At 41.7% G+C, this 17,554-nt stretch overlaps 1 protein-coding gene across 1 annotated transcript in view; it reads left to right on the forward strand.

Annotated features, from left to right (window-relative positions):
• Positions 1–8,410, forward strand: part of LOC112235440 (PDZ domain-containing protein 4-like) — a 67,295-nt gene extending 58,885 nt beyond the window's left edge. The window contains exons 10-11 of the mRNA XM_024380183.2: positions 1,137–1,653; positions 7,818–8,410. Of these exons, the coding sequence (XP_024235951.2) occupies positions 1,137–1,653; positions 7,818–8,306 (1,006 nt within the window). The 3' untranslated portion in view covers positions 8,307–8,410. The remainder of the gene's footprint in view (positions 1–1,136; positions 1,654–7,817) is intronic.
• The last annotated feature ends 9,144 nt before the right edge of the window (positions 8,411–17,554 follow it).

The following is a 17,554-nucleotide window of genomic DNA, read 5'->3' on the forward strand; positions in this document are numbered from 1 at the left end:
GTAGATACTGTATATATACTGTATAGATACTATGTAGATACTCTATAGATACTGTATAGATATTGCATAGATACGGTGTAGATACTGTATATATATTGTGTAGTTAATCTACAGATACTGTATAGATACTCTGTATATACTGTATATAAACTGTATATATATGCTGTGTAGATAATCTATAGACACTGTATTGATACGGTGTAGATACTCTATATATACTTTATATATACTGTGTAGATAATCTATAGATACTGTATATATACTGTGTAGATAATCTATAGATACTGTATAGATACTCTATAGATGCTGTATAGATACTCTATATATACTATATAGATAATCTATAGATACTCTATATATATGGTATATATATACTGTGTAGATAATCTATAAATAATCTATAGATACTGTATAGATTCTGTATAGATAATCTATAGATACTGTATAGATACTCTATAGATGCTGTATAGATACTCTATATATACTATATAGATAATCTATAGATACTCTATATATATGGTATATATACTGTGTAGATAATCTATAGATATTGTATAGATACTCTATAGATGCTGTATAGATACTCTATATATACTATATAGATAATCTATAGATACTCTATATATATGGTATATATACTGTGTAGATAATCTATAGATATTGTATAGATACTCTATAGATACTGTATAGATTCTGTATAGATCATCTATAGATACTGTATATATACTGTATAGATAATCTATAGATACTGTATAGATAGTGTATAGATCATCTAATGATACTGTATAGATCATCTAATGATACTGTATAGATAATCTATAGATTCTGTATTGATTCTGTATAGATACTGTATTGATACTGTATAGATACTGTATTGATTCTGTATAGATACTGTATTGATTCTGTATACGCTGTAGAAGTCTTGTCTGTCTTGTGCTGTGTAATGTCCTGTAAATCAGTAGTTAAAATGGTCATGGTTTTCTTAACACAGGAATACCTCTATTTTTGCAAAGAAAATCTCCCTATGAGAGAGTATTCTTTCTTTCTTTCTCTCTTTCTTTCTCTCTTTCTTTCTTTCTTTCTTTCTTTCTTTCTTTCTCTCTTTCTTTCTTTCTTTCTTTCTTTCTTTCTTGCAGGAAGTACCAGATCCAAATGACCAACGCCAGCACAAGCCCCATCCATCCAAAATTCTGGTCTCTGACCCGGGGGGATAACGTTGTCGGGGTGGGGTCATCATCGCAGAGGGGGATAGCTGATGGCGGAACAACCACAACACCCCCACGGAAGTCCCCCAGAGCTAACCCCACACACCACGACAGGTCAGGGGGTCGAACCGCAGAGTCCAGCCCATACTTCACCCGGCGTCGCCAAGGCAACAAGCCTCCGGCACCGAAACCCTACCAGAGCTGCATGCAGCTGCCGTCGAGCGACCCGGAGGTCCGGATCGACTCCCTGGACTCTGTAGACCGAGCCGTGGTCCCGGGGATGGGTCTAGGCGAGAGAGGGGCTGCAGCGGGCAGCAGTGGTCAGGCCAGTCCCAGGAGTGTTAGTGGTGCCCCAGCAGACAGCACCGAGGCCCAGGACAGCCACACCGGCCTCCCCCTACACCTCCCTCTGCAGCCGGGGCCGGCTTCACCTCGCATGGAGTGGAAGGTACTTCAGGTTCTATATTTACCATTCAGCAGGAAAAGCCTTCATAAAATGTTGATATTTGAGATTTTATTATTGGTAACACTTTACTTGACACCCAGTGTTATAATACGTGATGACATGGTCTTAACCATGTCATAACGGCTGTCATAACCTGTTATAATATGGTCATAAGACCATCATGACCTATATATTTACACCTGCTGTGACATATTTCACCCTATTTTATGGCTGGTTAAAAGAAACCCGCATAAGATTGTCAAAACCCACATTTATTCAATGTATTTTTCCCAGCCAAGAGGTTTCCTTTCATTTTAAAGTTTGTTTCTGAAGTCCTTTGTATTTTGTGGTTGTCAGGAATTATGTTTACAGTTTCTTCTTCTACTGTTTCTTCCCCCCATCATATTTTAAATACCTGGCACAGTCACAGCATTATGACACAGTCACAGCATTATGACACAGTCACAGCATTATGTCACAGTCACAGCATTATGTCACAGTCACAGCATTATGACACAGTCACAGCATTATGTCACAGTCACAGCATTATGACACAGTCACAGCATTATGACACAGTCACAGCATTATGACACAGTCACAGCATTATGTCACAGTCACAGCATTATGACACAGTCACAGCATTATGACACAGTCACAGCATTATGACACAGTCACAGCATTATGACACAGTCACGGCATTATGACACAGTCACAGCATTATGACACAGTCACAGCATTATGACACAGTCACAGCATTATGACACAGTCACAGCATTATGTCACAGTCACAGCATTATGACACAGTCACAGCATTATGACACAGTCACAGCATTATGGCACAGTCACAGCATTATGACACAGTCACAGCATTATGACACAGTCACAGCATTATGACACAGTCACAGCATTATGACACAGTCACAGCATTATGACACAGTCAGAGCATTATGTCACAGTCACAGCATTATGACACAGTCACAGCATTATGACACAGTCACAGCATTATGACACAGTCACAGCATTATGACACAGTCACAGCATTATGACACAGTCACAGCATTATGACACAGTCACAGCATTATGTCACAGTCACAGCATTATGACACAGTCACAGCATTATGACACAGTCACAGCATTATGACACAGTCACAGCATTATGACACAGTCACAGCATTATGACACAGTCACAGCATTATGACACAGTCACAGCATTATGACACAGTCACAGCATTATGACACAGTCACAGTCAGCATTATGACACAGTCACAGCATTATGACACAGTCACAGCATTATGACACAGTCACAGCATTATGACACAGTCACAGCATTATGACACAGTCACAGCATTATGACACAGTCACAGCATTATGACACAGTCACAGCATTATGACACAGTCACAGCATTATGTCACAGTCACAGCATTATGACACAGTCACAGCATTATGACACAGTCACAGCATTATGACACAGTCACAGCATTATGACACAGTCACAGCATTATGACACAGTCACAGCATTATGACACAGTCACAGCATTATGACACAGTCACAGCATTATGACACAGTCACAGCATTATGACACAGTCACAGCATTATGACACAGTCACAGCATTATGACACAGTCACAGCATTATGACACAGTCACAGCATTATGTCACAGTCACAGCATTATGACACAGTCACAGCATTATGACACAGTCACAGCATTATGACACAGTCACAGCATTATGACACAGTCACAGCATTATGACACAGTCACAGCATTATCACAGTCATTATGACACAGTCACAGCATTATGACACAGTCACAGCATTATGACACAGACACAGTCACAGCATTATGACACAGTCACAGCATTATGACACAGTCACAGCATTATGACACAGTCACAGCATTATGACACAGTCACAGCATTATGACACAGTCACAGCATTATGACACAGTCACAGCATTATGACACAGTCACAGCATTATGACACAGTCACAGCATTATGACACAGTCACAGCATTATGACACAGTCACAGCATTATGACACACAGTCACAGCATTATGACACAGTCACAGCATTATGACACAGTCACAGCATTATGTCACAGTCACAGCATTATGTCACAGTCACAGCATTATGACACAGTCACAGCATTATGACACAGTCACAGCATTATGACACAGTCACAGCATTATGACACAGTCACAGCATTATGACACAGTCACAGCATTATGACACAGTCACAGCATTATGACACAGTCACAGCATTATGACACAGTCACAGCATTATGACACAGTCACAGCATTATGACACAGTCACAGCATTATGACACAGTCACAGCATTATGACACAGTCACAGCATTATGTCACAGTCACAGCATTATGACACAGTCACAGCATTATGACACAGTCACAGCATTATGACACAGTCACAGCATTATGACACAGTCACAGCATTATGTCACAGTCACAGCATTATGACACAGTCACAGCATTATGACACAGTCACAGTCACAGCATTATGACACAGTCACAGCATTATGACACAGTCACAGCATTATGACACAGTCACAGCATTATGACACAGTCACAGCATTATGACACAGTCACAGCATTATGACACAGTCACAGCATTATGTCACAGCATTATGACACAGTCACAGCATTATGACACAGTCACAGCATTATGACACAGTCACAGCATTATGACACAGTCACAGCATTATGACACAGTCACAGCATTATGACACAGTCACAGCATTATGACACAGTCACAGCATTATGACACAGTCACAGCATTATGACACAGTCACAGCATTATGACACAGTCACAGCATTATGACACAGTCACAGCATTATGACACAGTCACAGCATTATGACACAGTCACAGCATTATGACACAGTCACAGCATTATGACACAGTCACAGCATTATGACACAGTCACAGCATTATGTCACAGTCACAGCATTATGTCACAGTCACAGCATTATGACACAGTCACAGCATTATGACACAGTCACAGCATTATGACACAGTCACAGCATTATGACACAGTCACAGCATTATGACACAGTCACAGCATTATGACACAGTCACAGCATTATGACACAGTCACAGCATTATGTCACAGTCACAGCATTATGTCACAGTCACAGCATTATGACACAGTCACAGCATTATGACACAGTCACAGCATTATGACACAGTCACAGCATTATGACACAGTCACAGCATTATGACACAGTCACAGCATTATGACACAGTCACAGCATTATGACACAGTCACAGCATTATGACACAGTCACAGCATTATGACACAGTCACAGCATTATGACACAGTCACAGCATTATGTCACAGTCACAGCATTATGACACAGTCACAGCATTATGTCACAGTCACAGCATTATGACACAGTCACAGCATTATGACACAGTCACAGCATTATGACACAGTCACAGCATTATGACACAGTCACAGCATTATGACACAGTCACAGCATTATGACACAGTCACAGCATTATGACACAGTCACAGCATTATGACACAGTCACAGCATTATGACACAGTCACAGCATTATGACACAGTCACAGCATTATGACACAGTCACAGCATTATGACACAGTCACAGCATTATGATTATGACACAGTCACAGCATTATGACACAGTCACAGCATTATGACACAGTCACAGCATTATGACACAGTCACAGTCACAGCATTATGACACAGTCACAGCATTATGTCACAGTCACAGCATTATGACACAGTCACAGCATTATGACACAGTCACAGCATTATGACACAGTCACAGCATTATGACACAGTCACAGCATTATGACACAGTCACAGCATTATGACACAGTCACGGCATTATGACACAGTCACGGCATTATGTCACGGCATTATGACACAGTCACGGCATTATGACACAGTCACAGCATTATGACACAGTCACAGCATTATGACACAGTCACAGCATTATGTCACAGTCACAGCATTATGACACAGTCACAGCATTATGACACAGTCACGGCATTATGACACAGTCACGGCATTATGACACAGTCACGGCATTATGACACAGTCACAGCATTATGACACAGTCACAGCATTATGTCACAGTCACAGCATTATGACACAGTCACGGCATTATGACACAGTCACAGCATTATGACACAGTCACAGCATTATGACCATCATAACCATGTAAGCCAGACAGTCCTCTCTAGTATATGTCAACAAGAGGGTGTCTTGTCCTGCTCCTAAAATGTTTGCTAAATTACAATGATAATTTAATATGGTCAATTTCAGAAAATGTCACATAACATAAATATAGTGTTGACAAGTAGGCTATGGTGTACTGGAATGTTTTGCCTCGTGTGGAAGGGATTTTGGGGTTTTGACACTTATGTAGGTGTCATAACCAGCCATCAAATAACACAATATGTCACAACAGGCGTCAATGTATGGGTCATGACAGTGTTATGATCACATTATGACATGGTTATGACCAGTTATGTCTGCTATTATGACAGGTTATGACCAGTTATGTCTGCTATTATGACAGATTATGGCAAGTTATGTCAGCTATTATGACAGGTTATGACAAGTTATGTCTGCTATTATGACAGGTTATGTCAGCTATTATGACAAGTTATGTCAGCTATTATGACAGGTTATGACAAGTTATGTCTGCTATTATGACAGGTTATGTCAGCTATTATGACAAGTTATGTCAGCTGTTATGACAGGTTATGACAAGTTATGTCTGCTATTATGACAAGTTATGTCAGCTGTTATGACAGATTATGATAAGTTATGTCTGCTATTATGACAGGTTATGACAAGTTATGTCTGCTATTATGACAAGTTATGTCAGCTATTATGACAGGTTATGGCAATTTATGTCAGTTATTATGACAAGTTATGTCAGCTATTATGACAGTTTATGACAAGTTATGTCAGCTATTTAGACACGTTATGTCAGCTATTATAACAGGTTATGACAAGTTATGTCAGCTATTATGACACGTTATGTCAGCTATTATGACAGGTTATGACAAGTTATGTCAGCTATTATGACAGGTTATGACAAGTTATGTCAGCTATTATGACAGGTTATGACAAGTTATGTCTGCTATTATGACAGGTTATGACAAGTTATGTCAGCTATTATGACAGGTTATGACAAGTTATGTCTGCTATTATGACAGGTTATGACAAGTTATGTCAGCTATTATGACAGGTTATGACAAGTTATGTCAGCTATTATGACAGGTTATGTCAGCTATTATGACGGTTATGCTATTATGACAGGTTATGACATTATGACAGGTTATGTCAGCTATTATGACAGGTTATGACTATTATGACAGGTTCTGTTATGACAGCTATTATGACAGGTTATGTCAGCTGACAGGTTATGTCTGCTATTATGACAGGTTATGTCAGCTATTATGACAGGTTATGACAAGTTATGTCTGCTATTATGACAGGTTATGTCTGCTATTATGACAGGTTATGTCAGCTATTATGACAGGTTATGTCAGCTATTATGACAGGTTATGTCAGCTATTATGACAGGTTATGTCAGCTATTATGACAGGTTATGTCAGCTATTATGACAGGTTATGTCAGCTATTATGACAGGTTATGTCTGCTATTATGACAGGTTATGTCAGCTATTATGACAGGTTATGTCTGCTATTATGACAGGTTATGTCAGCTATTATGACAGGTTATGTCAGCTATTATGACAGGTTATGTCAGCTATTATGACAGGTTATGTCAGCTATTATGACAGGTTATGTCAGCTATTATGACAGGTTATGTCTGCTATTATGACAGGTTATGTCAGCTATTATGACAGGTTATGTCAGCTATTATGACAGGTTATGTCAGCTATTATGACAGGTTATGTCTGCTATTATGACAGGTTATGTCTGCTATTATGACAGGTTATGTCTGCTATTATGACAGGTTATGGCAAGTTATGTCAGCTGACACCGCTGGGTGTCAAGTAAAGTGTTACCTGTCATTATTTATTGATAGTTGTTGATTCTATATGTCTTACATGGTGCAATTAAATTATATCTTTGGGAATGGTGAGCATGAACCCTGCTTTTGCCATAGCCTTGATGCACCATATTATCTTATCTTATCCGTAAGGTGAAGATCCGTAGCGACGGGACGCGCTACGTTGCCAAGCGACCAGTGAGGGACCGCCTCCTTAAAGCCCGGGCAATTAAGATCAGAGAAGAGCGCAGCGGCATGACGACGGACGACGACGCGGTCAGCGAGATGAAGCAGGGACGATATTGGTCGAAGGAGGAGCGTAAACAACAGCTGCTGAGGGCCAGGGAGCACCGGCAGCGCCGTGAGTTCATGATGCAGAGCCGGCTGGACTACCTGAAGGGAGACAGAGACCTACAGGAGGGAACTGTGGATGGGAAGGCTACAGGAGGACCTCCAGGCCTGCAGGGGGAGACAGGTGGTAGTCCCAGTATCCTGGCCCTCAGCCAGAAGAAGTTCATGAAGAAGAGGAACAAGAGGATCCTGGATAACTGGGTCACCATCCAGGAACTACTCGCTCATGGATCCAGGTCACCGGATGGAAAGAAGGTGTATAATTCTCTTCTCTCTGTTACTACGGTGTGATGGAGGGATGGGAGGAGGAGAGGAGAGGAGATGAGGAGAGGAGAGGAGAGGGTCTACAACCCCCAGCTCTGTTACTACGGTGTGATGGAGGGATAGGAGGAGGAGAGGAGAGGAGAGGAGAGGAGAGGAGAGGAGAGGAGAGGAGAGGAGAGGAGAGGAGAGGAGAGGAGAGGAGAGGAGAGGAGAGGAGAGGAGAGAGAGGAGGTCTACAACCCCCAGCTCTGTTACTACGGTGTGATGGAGGGATGGGATAAGAGAGGAGAGGAGAGGAGAAGGTCTACAACCCCCAGCTCTGTTACTAAGGTGTGATGGAGGGATGGGAGGAGGAGAGGAGAGGAGAGGAGAGGAGAGGAGAGGAGAGGAGAGGAGAGGAGAGGAGAGGAGAGGAGAGGAGAGGAGAGGAGAGGAGAGGAGAGGAGAAGGTCTACAACCCCCAGCTCTGTTACTACGGTGATGGAGGGATGGGAGAGGAGAGGAGAGGAGAGGAGAGGAGAGGAGAGGAGAGGAGAGAGGAGAGGAGAGGAGAGGAGAGGAGAGGAGAGGAGAGAGAGGGAGAGGAGAAGGTCTACAACCCCCAGCTCTGTTACTACGGTGATGGAGGGATGGGAGAGGAGAGGAGAGGGAGAAGGATGTAAATAAATCCAACCCAAGAGGAGATTCAGGACAACAAACAGAAAGAGTTGACATAATATGGACAGAGAGAGGAACAGCATCGGCAGCTAAATGGTAGAATTGAATGAGAAATAACATTGTTTAAAGAGGACCAAAGAAGACTGAGCGGGAAGAGAAAGGGATTTACACTGTAAATCATGTACGCATTGTAAACATACTGTAGGTCAACATGTGATTCATACACAGGAAGTTGATTCATTACTAGAGATGGGGAGATATGAAGATGACTATCGTGATTTTTATAGGAGACTTTAAGTCTTCCTGGAGATAGTATGGAATAAACACTGTTTATTCAGCTTAGAGAAAGTGTAAAGTGCAGAGCTTCATATTTTAGTCAGCTGCTTTCTGTTTTTATTTTTTTAATTTTTTTTATGAATCCCAGAAACCCATTTTACTGATGTATGTAAAGAGAAAACGGTGTGAAATGATATTGTCTTATTAGGAGAGGGAACCAATGGAGAGAGGAAATGAGGAGATGAGGAGGAGATGAGCAAGAGGAGGAGATGAGGAGGAGAGGAGGAGATGAGGAGATGAGGAGAGGAGGAGATGAGGAGAGATGAGGAGATGAGGAGAGGAGGAGAGGAGGAGATGAGGAGAGGAGGAGAGGAGGAGATGAGGAGATGAGGAGAGGAGGAGAGGAGGAGATGAGGAGAGGAGGAGAGGAGGAGATGAGGAGATGAGGAGGAGATGAGGAGAGGAGGAGATGAGGAGAGGAGGAGATGAGGAGGAGATGAGCAAGAGGAGGAGATGAGGAGGAGAGGAGGAGATGAGGAGATGAGGAGAGGAGGAGAGGGAGGAGAGATGAGGAGAGGAGGAGAGGATGAGATGAGGAGAGGAGGAGGAGATGAGGAGATGAGGAGATGAGGAGAGGAGGAGAGGAGGAAATGAGGAGATGAGGAGGAGATGAGCAAGAGGAGGAGATGAGGAGGAGAGGAGGAGATGAGGAGAGGAGGAGAGGAGAGAGAGGAGGAGGAGGGAGGAGATGAGGAGAGAGGAGGAGGAGGAGGAGATGAGGAGATGAGGAGATGAGCAAGAGGAGGAGATGAGGAGGAGAGGAGGAGATGAGGAGAGGAGGAGAGGAGGAGAGGAGGAGATGAGGAGAGGAGGAGAGGAGGAGATGAGGAGATGAGGAGGAGATGAGGAGAGGAGGAGATGAGGAGGGAGATGAGAGGGAGGAGATGAGGAGAGGAGGAGAGGAGGAGATGAGGAGATGAGCAAGAGGAGGAGATGAGGAGATGAGGAGAGGAGGAGATGAGGAGATGAGGAGAGGAGGAGAGGAGGAGAGGAGGAGAGGAGGAGATGAGGAGGAGATGAGGAGAGGAGGAGATGAGGAGAGGAGGAGAGGAGGAGATGAGGAGTTGAGGAGAGGAGGAGATGAGGAGTTGAGGAGAGGAGGAGAGGAGGAGATGAGGAGAGGAGGAGAAGAGGAGAGGAGGAGATGAGGAGGAGATGAGGAGGAGAGGAGGAGATGAGAAGAGGAGGAGAGGAGGAGAGGAGGAGATGAGGAGAGGATGAGAGGAGGAGATGAGGAGAGGAGGAGATGAGGAGAGGATAATTATACAGTGGAGTGAGTTACAAGCTTTGGGTCTTTGGGGATTGGGTCTTTGGGTCTTTGGGAATTGGGTTTTTGGGAATTGGGTGTAAGAGAGAAAGAAAGAGAGGAGGGTTAAAGCACAGACAGTAAGACACAGAGAAAGAGAGACAAAGGGGAGGTAGCCCAGACACACTAAGGTACTCTAAAGTAGTGCACTATATAGATAATAGGGTCTAAAGTAGTGCGCTATAAAGGGAATTGGGTCTAAAGTAGTGCACTATAAAGGGAATAGGGTCTAAAGTAGTGCACTATAAAGGGAATAGGGTCTAAAGTAGTGCACTATATAGGGAATAGGGTCTAAAGTAGTGCACTATATAGGGAATAGGGTCTAAAGTAGTGCACTATAAAGGGAATAGGGTCTAAGGTTGTGCACTATATAGGGAATAGGGTCTAAAGTAGTGCACTATAAAGGGAATAAGGTCTAAAGTAGTGCACTATGTAGGGAATAGGGTCTAAAGTAGTGCACTATATAGGGAATAGGGTCTAAAGTAGTGCACTATAAAGGGAATAAGGTCTAAAGTAGTGCACTATGTAGGGAATAGGGTGCCATTTGGGATGCTGACTGCAGTGCCTGGTCTATTCCAGTTGACTGCTCTCCAACAGCTAATAGGAGAAGGGTTGTTTGATGTAGCAAAGTACCTACACCGTTTTGGAAAAAAATGGAACCGTACAGAAGTAAGAATGTATTCTATTTACCAGAATCTTTTTGTTGTATTTATTGTGTGTGTGTGTGTGTGTGTGAGCGAGCGAGCGAGAGAAAGATAGAAAGAGGGAGAGAAAAACGTAAAAGACGTTTCATTAGTCATTCACCTGCTTGCACACAGGGGATGGGGTTGTAGGAGCTGCCAGGGTGGGAGCTGCAGTAGTCATTAGGAAAGGGGTTGGGGTTGTAGGAGCTGCCAGGGTGGGAGCTGCAGTAGTCATTAGGACAGGGGATGGGGTTGTAGGAGCTGCCAGGGTGGGAGCTGCAGTAGTCATTAGGACAGGGGATGGGGTTGTAGGAGCTGCCAGGGTGGGAGCTGCAGTAGTCATTAGGACAGGGGATGGGGTTGTAGGAGCTGCCAGGGTGGGAGCTGCAGTAGTCATTAGGACAGGGGATGGGGTTGTAGGAGCTGCCAGGGTGGGAGCTGCAGTAGTCATTAGGAAAGGGGTTGGGGTTGTAGGAGCTGCCAGGGTGGGAGCTGCAGTAGTCATTAGGACAGGGGATGGGGTTGTAGGAGCTGCCAGGGTGGGAGCTGCAGTAGTCATTAGGACAGGGGTTGGGGTTGTAGGAGCTGCCAGGGTGGGAGCTGCAGTAGTCAGGGTTAGGACAGGGGATGGGGTTGTAGGGAGCTGCCAGGGTGGGAGCTGCAGTAGTCATTAGGACAGGGGTTGGGGTTGTAGGAGCTGCCAGGGTGGGAGCTGCAGTAGTCGTTAGGAAAGGGGTTGGGGTTGTAGGAGCTGCCAGGGTGGGAGCTGCAGTAGTCATTAGGACAGGGGATGGGGTTGTAGGAGCTGCCAGGGTGGGAGCTGCAGTAGTCATTAGGACAGGGGATGGGGTTGTAGGAGCTGCCAGGGTGGGAGCTGCAGTAGTCATTAGGAAAGGGGATGGGGTTGTAGGAGCTGCCAGGGTGGGAGCTGCAGTAGTCATTAGGACAGGGGATGGGGTTGTAGGAGCTGCCAGGGTGGGAGCTGCAGTAGTCGTTAGGACCACAAGGACTCCAATGGAAATACTCCTAAGCTTTATTGTGTTGAGGATTTTCTTAAATTCCCTGTGGAGGCGTAACAGGCTGGAGCGCCCTTAAATATACATGTGTGTTTTACAAATTGTCAAATAAATTCAATAATTAATCCGTCAGGGCAGGATTCAATCCGACCGCCTCTATTATTGACGAAGCAGATCAGATTGAATCCCGCCCTCAATGTTTCCTGTGGTCATCTCTGTCCACATCAGTGTCTGCTCAGTGCAACTATAGCTTTCCTTTTACGACAATAAGTACGTACATGGTGTTCGTTTGTTGATCAAAACCTCCACGTCCGTAACAACGTTTGATGAATACGAATAGTTTAAAAGTGTATGATGTGCAGCTTTGTTGTTCTGAAGATATGCTTGTTGTTTTTTTGGGGGGGGGGTGGTTTTATTGTGTATTTTTACACTAGAATCCTTCATTAAAAACGCTAACAGAGTGGTGACCCCGTCTCTTTTGTTTTGTTGGTAAAACGATGTGGGCCTCAGAGAAAATATAACCACTCTCAAATTCATAGACAGAGCTACGGACGCTAAGGACTGACCAGCCGTTATATCAACATTATACAGTAGTTGTAACCGTGTACTGAGACTAATGTCAATCCCAATGTCATAATGAAGAGGCTGACGCTTGATTTGGTAGACAGCTTGGAAAGAGAACCAGTCAGGACCTAAATACATGATATTGTTCTACTACTATACGTAAAGTCACAGAGGATTCTAGAAATGCATTTTACTATCGCCTCACGAGACAGGTCACAGATACATAACCCTCATCAGTTGGTCTGTTCATATCAGTCACAGATACATAACCCTCATTAGTGGGTCTGTTAATATCAGTCACAGACACATAACCCTCCATCGCTTGGTCTGTTAATATCAGTCACAGATACATAACCCTCATCAGTTGGTCTGTTAATATCAGTCACAGACACATAACCCTCATCAGTTGGTCTGTTAATATCAGTCACAGATACATAACCCTCATCAGTTGGTCTGTTAATATCAGTCACAGACACATAACCCTCATCAGTTGGTCTGTTAATATCAGTCACAGATACATAACCCTCATCAGTGGGTCTGTTAATATCAGTCACAGATACATAACCCTCATCAGTGGGTCTGTTAATATCAGTCACAGATACATAACCCTCATCAGTGGGTCTGTTAATATCAGTCACAGACACATAACCCTCATCAGTGGGTCTGTTAATATCAGTCACAGATACATAACCCTCATCACTTGGTCTGTTAATATCAGTCACAGACACATAACCCCCATAACTTGGTCTGTTAATATCCAATTGAGCTGGTAAATTGAAAACCAAATCCATGTTGAAGGACCATATGAAAAGCGGTAACCATTGGGAATTATATACGTACCATGGTTGGTCCTCTTTTCCACACATTTCATGTACATACCCTGGTTTCTTTACAGATGTTACAAATTAAAACACAAACATTATATTTTTTCCAACGGCAAGAACAGGTTTTATATTATGAGAGCAATAAATATTCACTTTTTTAATATATATATATATATCTGCATTTTCATTTGAAACCAAAATTCATACTGTATGTTATATACAGCAAAAATACATAGATATATTTAAAACAATGCCTTCTCCGGTTGACTTTTACAATCCTCCTCCCCTCTCCTCTCCTCCCTCGAGATATACACAACATTACATGTCTATTTGTCCATTTCCTGTGTAGTTACAGACACCTAGTAATTACAGTCCATTTCCTGTGTAGTTACAGACACGTAGTAATTACAGTCCATTTCCTGTGTAGTTACAGACACGTAGTAATTACAGTCCATTTCGGAGTACATGTATTATTATTATTAATAGATATTATGTTTGTAAAACAGCTCCATTCAGTGAGACATGCAGGAATCACAATATCATATAGAGAAGACGTTTCATTTCTGTTCAGAGAGAGAGCGAGAGACATCAATACAATGACCACTTAAAACCTAGATCCATGGTCTCTTGATCTCTAGTCTCCATCCCTCTATCCCTCTCTCCTTCCTATATCTTACATAAGCCTCCCCACAGAGCATGACAGCATCTGGTGTACAGAGGGTGTAATGCCAGGATGCATTGAAGTGCGGGGGTGGGGGGGCAGAGCAGTCTTAGATGAAAGGCTGTGCTATAGAACAGAGTCTCAGTCAGCCCTGGGCCAGCCAATCAGAAAGCGGGAGAGGGTACTGGTGCGGGAGACGGTCTGGGGAAGGGAAAGGCGAGGGTCCAGGGTGGGGGTGCAGAGTGAGACCAGTGGGGTGCAGAGTGGAACCAATGGGATGCAGGGATTCAGGAAGAGGGGCGGGACTGCAGTGGGATTGGACGAGAGGCACTAACGGATGGCCTGTGTGCAAAACTACAAAATGTATGACCTAAGCAACACCTCCACACTAAGGAGATGCTGTGTGTGTGTGTGTGTGTTTGTGTGGGTGTGTGTGTGTGTGTGTGTGTGTGTGTGTGTGTGTGTGTGTGTGTGTGTGTGTGTGTGTGTGTGTGTGTGTGTGTGTGTGTGTGTGTGTGTGTGTGTGTGTGTGTGTGTGTTGTGTGTTAGTCCAGTTATTTAATACGATCACCTACTGTAGGTTATTTAGCAAGCGGGTATTAGTGCCTCTGGCTAGTGAGTAACTGTACACTGACATCAAATACAGGGCGCGTTCAGACAACAGTATGCAACGTTTTGGAACGTTCAGATATAAATAATGCTATGTAGAACAGACAAATGCCTCTCTGATAGTGTATGTGGAATAAGGCATCATGGCGGCTCTATGAATGGCATTTCTATCTGCGACATTCAATAACGTTTGGCAACTGAACATGGCCCAAAAGTTCCATTGGTTACCTGACCAACCAAATAAACAAATCGCATCTTAAAACACAATACAACATTTAAAAAAAAAAAAAACACTAGTTAACACACAATAGTTAACGGTATTAGCAGTAGCTGTTACACGCACACCAACAATAGCAATAGTAGCATCAGTAGGAATCTTCAGCGTCGTCGTAGATAATCTTAACAATTCTGTCATCAACCACGAAAACCTTCTCAAGTACGATCTGACTGTCTAAGAGGAAAACTTGTTCTTCTCAAGTACGATCTCTGTCTAAGAGGTTCTTCTAAGAGGAGGACCTGTGGACATAATGTTTGATTATATTTGTTTTGCTCCAAAAATAGATATTTATAAGCAGCCTGTTTTATACAGTAAACAGAAAGTGTTAGTTAAAACACCAATATATATTGAGAAGGAAAACATTTTCTAGATTTGCAGTTTTTCTTGGGTGCATTGTAAAAAAATATATAGTAATCATAGCAATTAGTGGAAATTAAATAAAATAAAGTGTAAAATGTTACATTTTCATTGACTAACAATAGTTTTTTAATAGAATTAGTGAAAGTATTGAGGGAGCTAATGCATGAATAAGGATTGTTTTGACAGTATTTTACAGTAATATACTTTACACATATTCTGACTCAATTGCATTGGTTTTTTTTGTGTGAAAACTACAGTCTATACATAAACTGCTACTTGTGTGTTATTCCATGTCAATGGCTAATTGTCAGTGTGGAAACGTAATATTCAGATAGCCAAGGACAAAATTGCACTGTTTTAAGTACAATCAAATGTATATAAGAATATAGAGTCATTTACATTAAAGTCTAATGATCGTGGATAGTAGTTATTCACAAACTTCCAATACAATTTATTAAAACTGTTATGTCGGGGGAGCCCCAAGATATATTAATTCAGATTGGTTGGCTTATTCCACGGTACGAAAGTAATATTCAAAGAAATGACTTCACAAATATTTGATAGTTCTACTGGTCATTTCATCTTTTGTCATGTCCCGAGTGATTGGGGAGGTTTTATGAAGTAACACTCATTGGGGAAGGTTTATGACGTGACACTCCAGCTACTAATCAGTGGACTTAGGCCAGGATTCAATCCCTTCGCCATTTAAAGGTGGCTAAGTTCCATTTAAAGGTTGCTAAAGTGCCCTTTTTAAAAGGTAGGTAATTTCCGATTGAGCCGACATATGCGGTTTACTGTTAATGCAGTCTTAGCGAACGCAAGAACATTGCCGGGCGAAGCGCGATCGGATTTAACCACGGCCTAATGGCATGATGCTGGAACTGTAGACGTGACTCTGGCCTTGCTGGCTCGACAACACAGCGGGGACAGAAGGCAAAATAATCTGTCCATCAAAGGTTTACATCGGTACATACCTGGAATGATGCTAGTGTTTCACATGCTCTATTATACATATATATATATATATATATATATATATATATATATATATATATATATATATGTGTATGTATACATATATATACATATATATATATATATATATATATGTGTATGTATACATATATATACATATATATATATACATATATATATATATATATATATACATATATATATATACATATATATATATATATATATATATACATATATATATATATACATATATACACATATATATACACATATATATACACATATATATATTTACATATATATATATGTGTATGTATACATATATATATATACATATATACACATATACATATATACACACATATATATACACATATATATATACACATATATATATATATACACATATATATGTACACATACATATACATATATACATATATATATACATATATACATATACACACATATATATACACATATATATATATGTATACATACACACATATTTATTTACATATATATTTACATATATATATATATATGTGTGTGTGTGTTAGTAACCCTGCTGGCCATATTCACACTAGTGTCAACAAGTAACACACTGGTGGTCTTTTCACACACTTCTGGAGTGTTACTCTTTACAAACCTACATATCTTTACAACAAAAAAATCTAAATTCTTACACCTTTCTGCATATGTTGCGTTTCTCTTCATTTTGCCACTTTTGTTTCGTTGGTAACAAAACATTAGTTGTTTAAAATTCACCTGCATTCAACTTGACCTGTGACCTGTGATCTCAACCAGTGTAAGTACCAACCTGGTCTCAAGAGTATTTCATATTATTCTGTCCGTAAAATCCGAGACACTCCATTTAGTATGATATATTCCGTTTCATATGGTGTTTATTAATTTGTGGATGTCCGTCACCCATTTTGTATGATATGTTACAAATTACAATGTGCATGATAGTTTGTGAATAAGCAAAAAACGTACAATATGTA

This window comes from Oncorhynchus tshawytscha, linkage group LG16 (genome assembly GCF_018296145.1).
Source record: "Oncorhynchus tshawytscha isolate Ot180627B linkage group LG16, Otsh_v2.0, whole genome shotgun sequence".
NCBI classification, from domain to species: domain Eukaryota; kingdom Metazoa; phylum Chordata; class Actinopteri; order Salmoniformes; family Salmonidae; genus Oncorhynchus; species Oncorhynchus tshawytscha.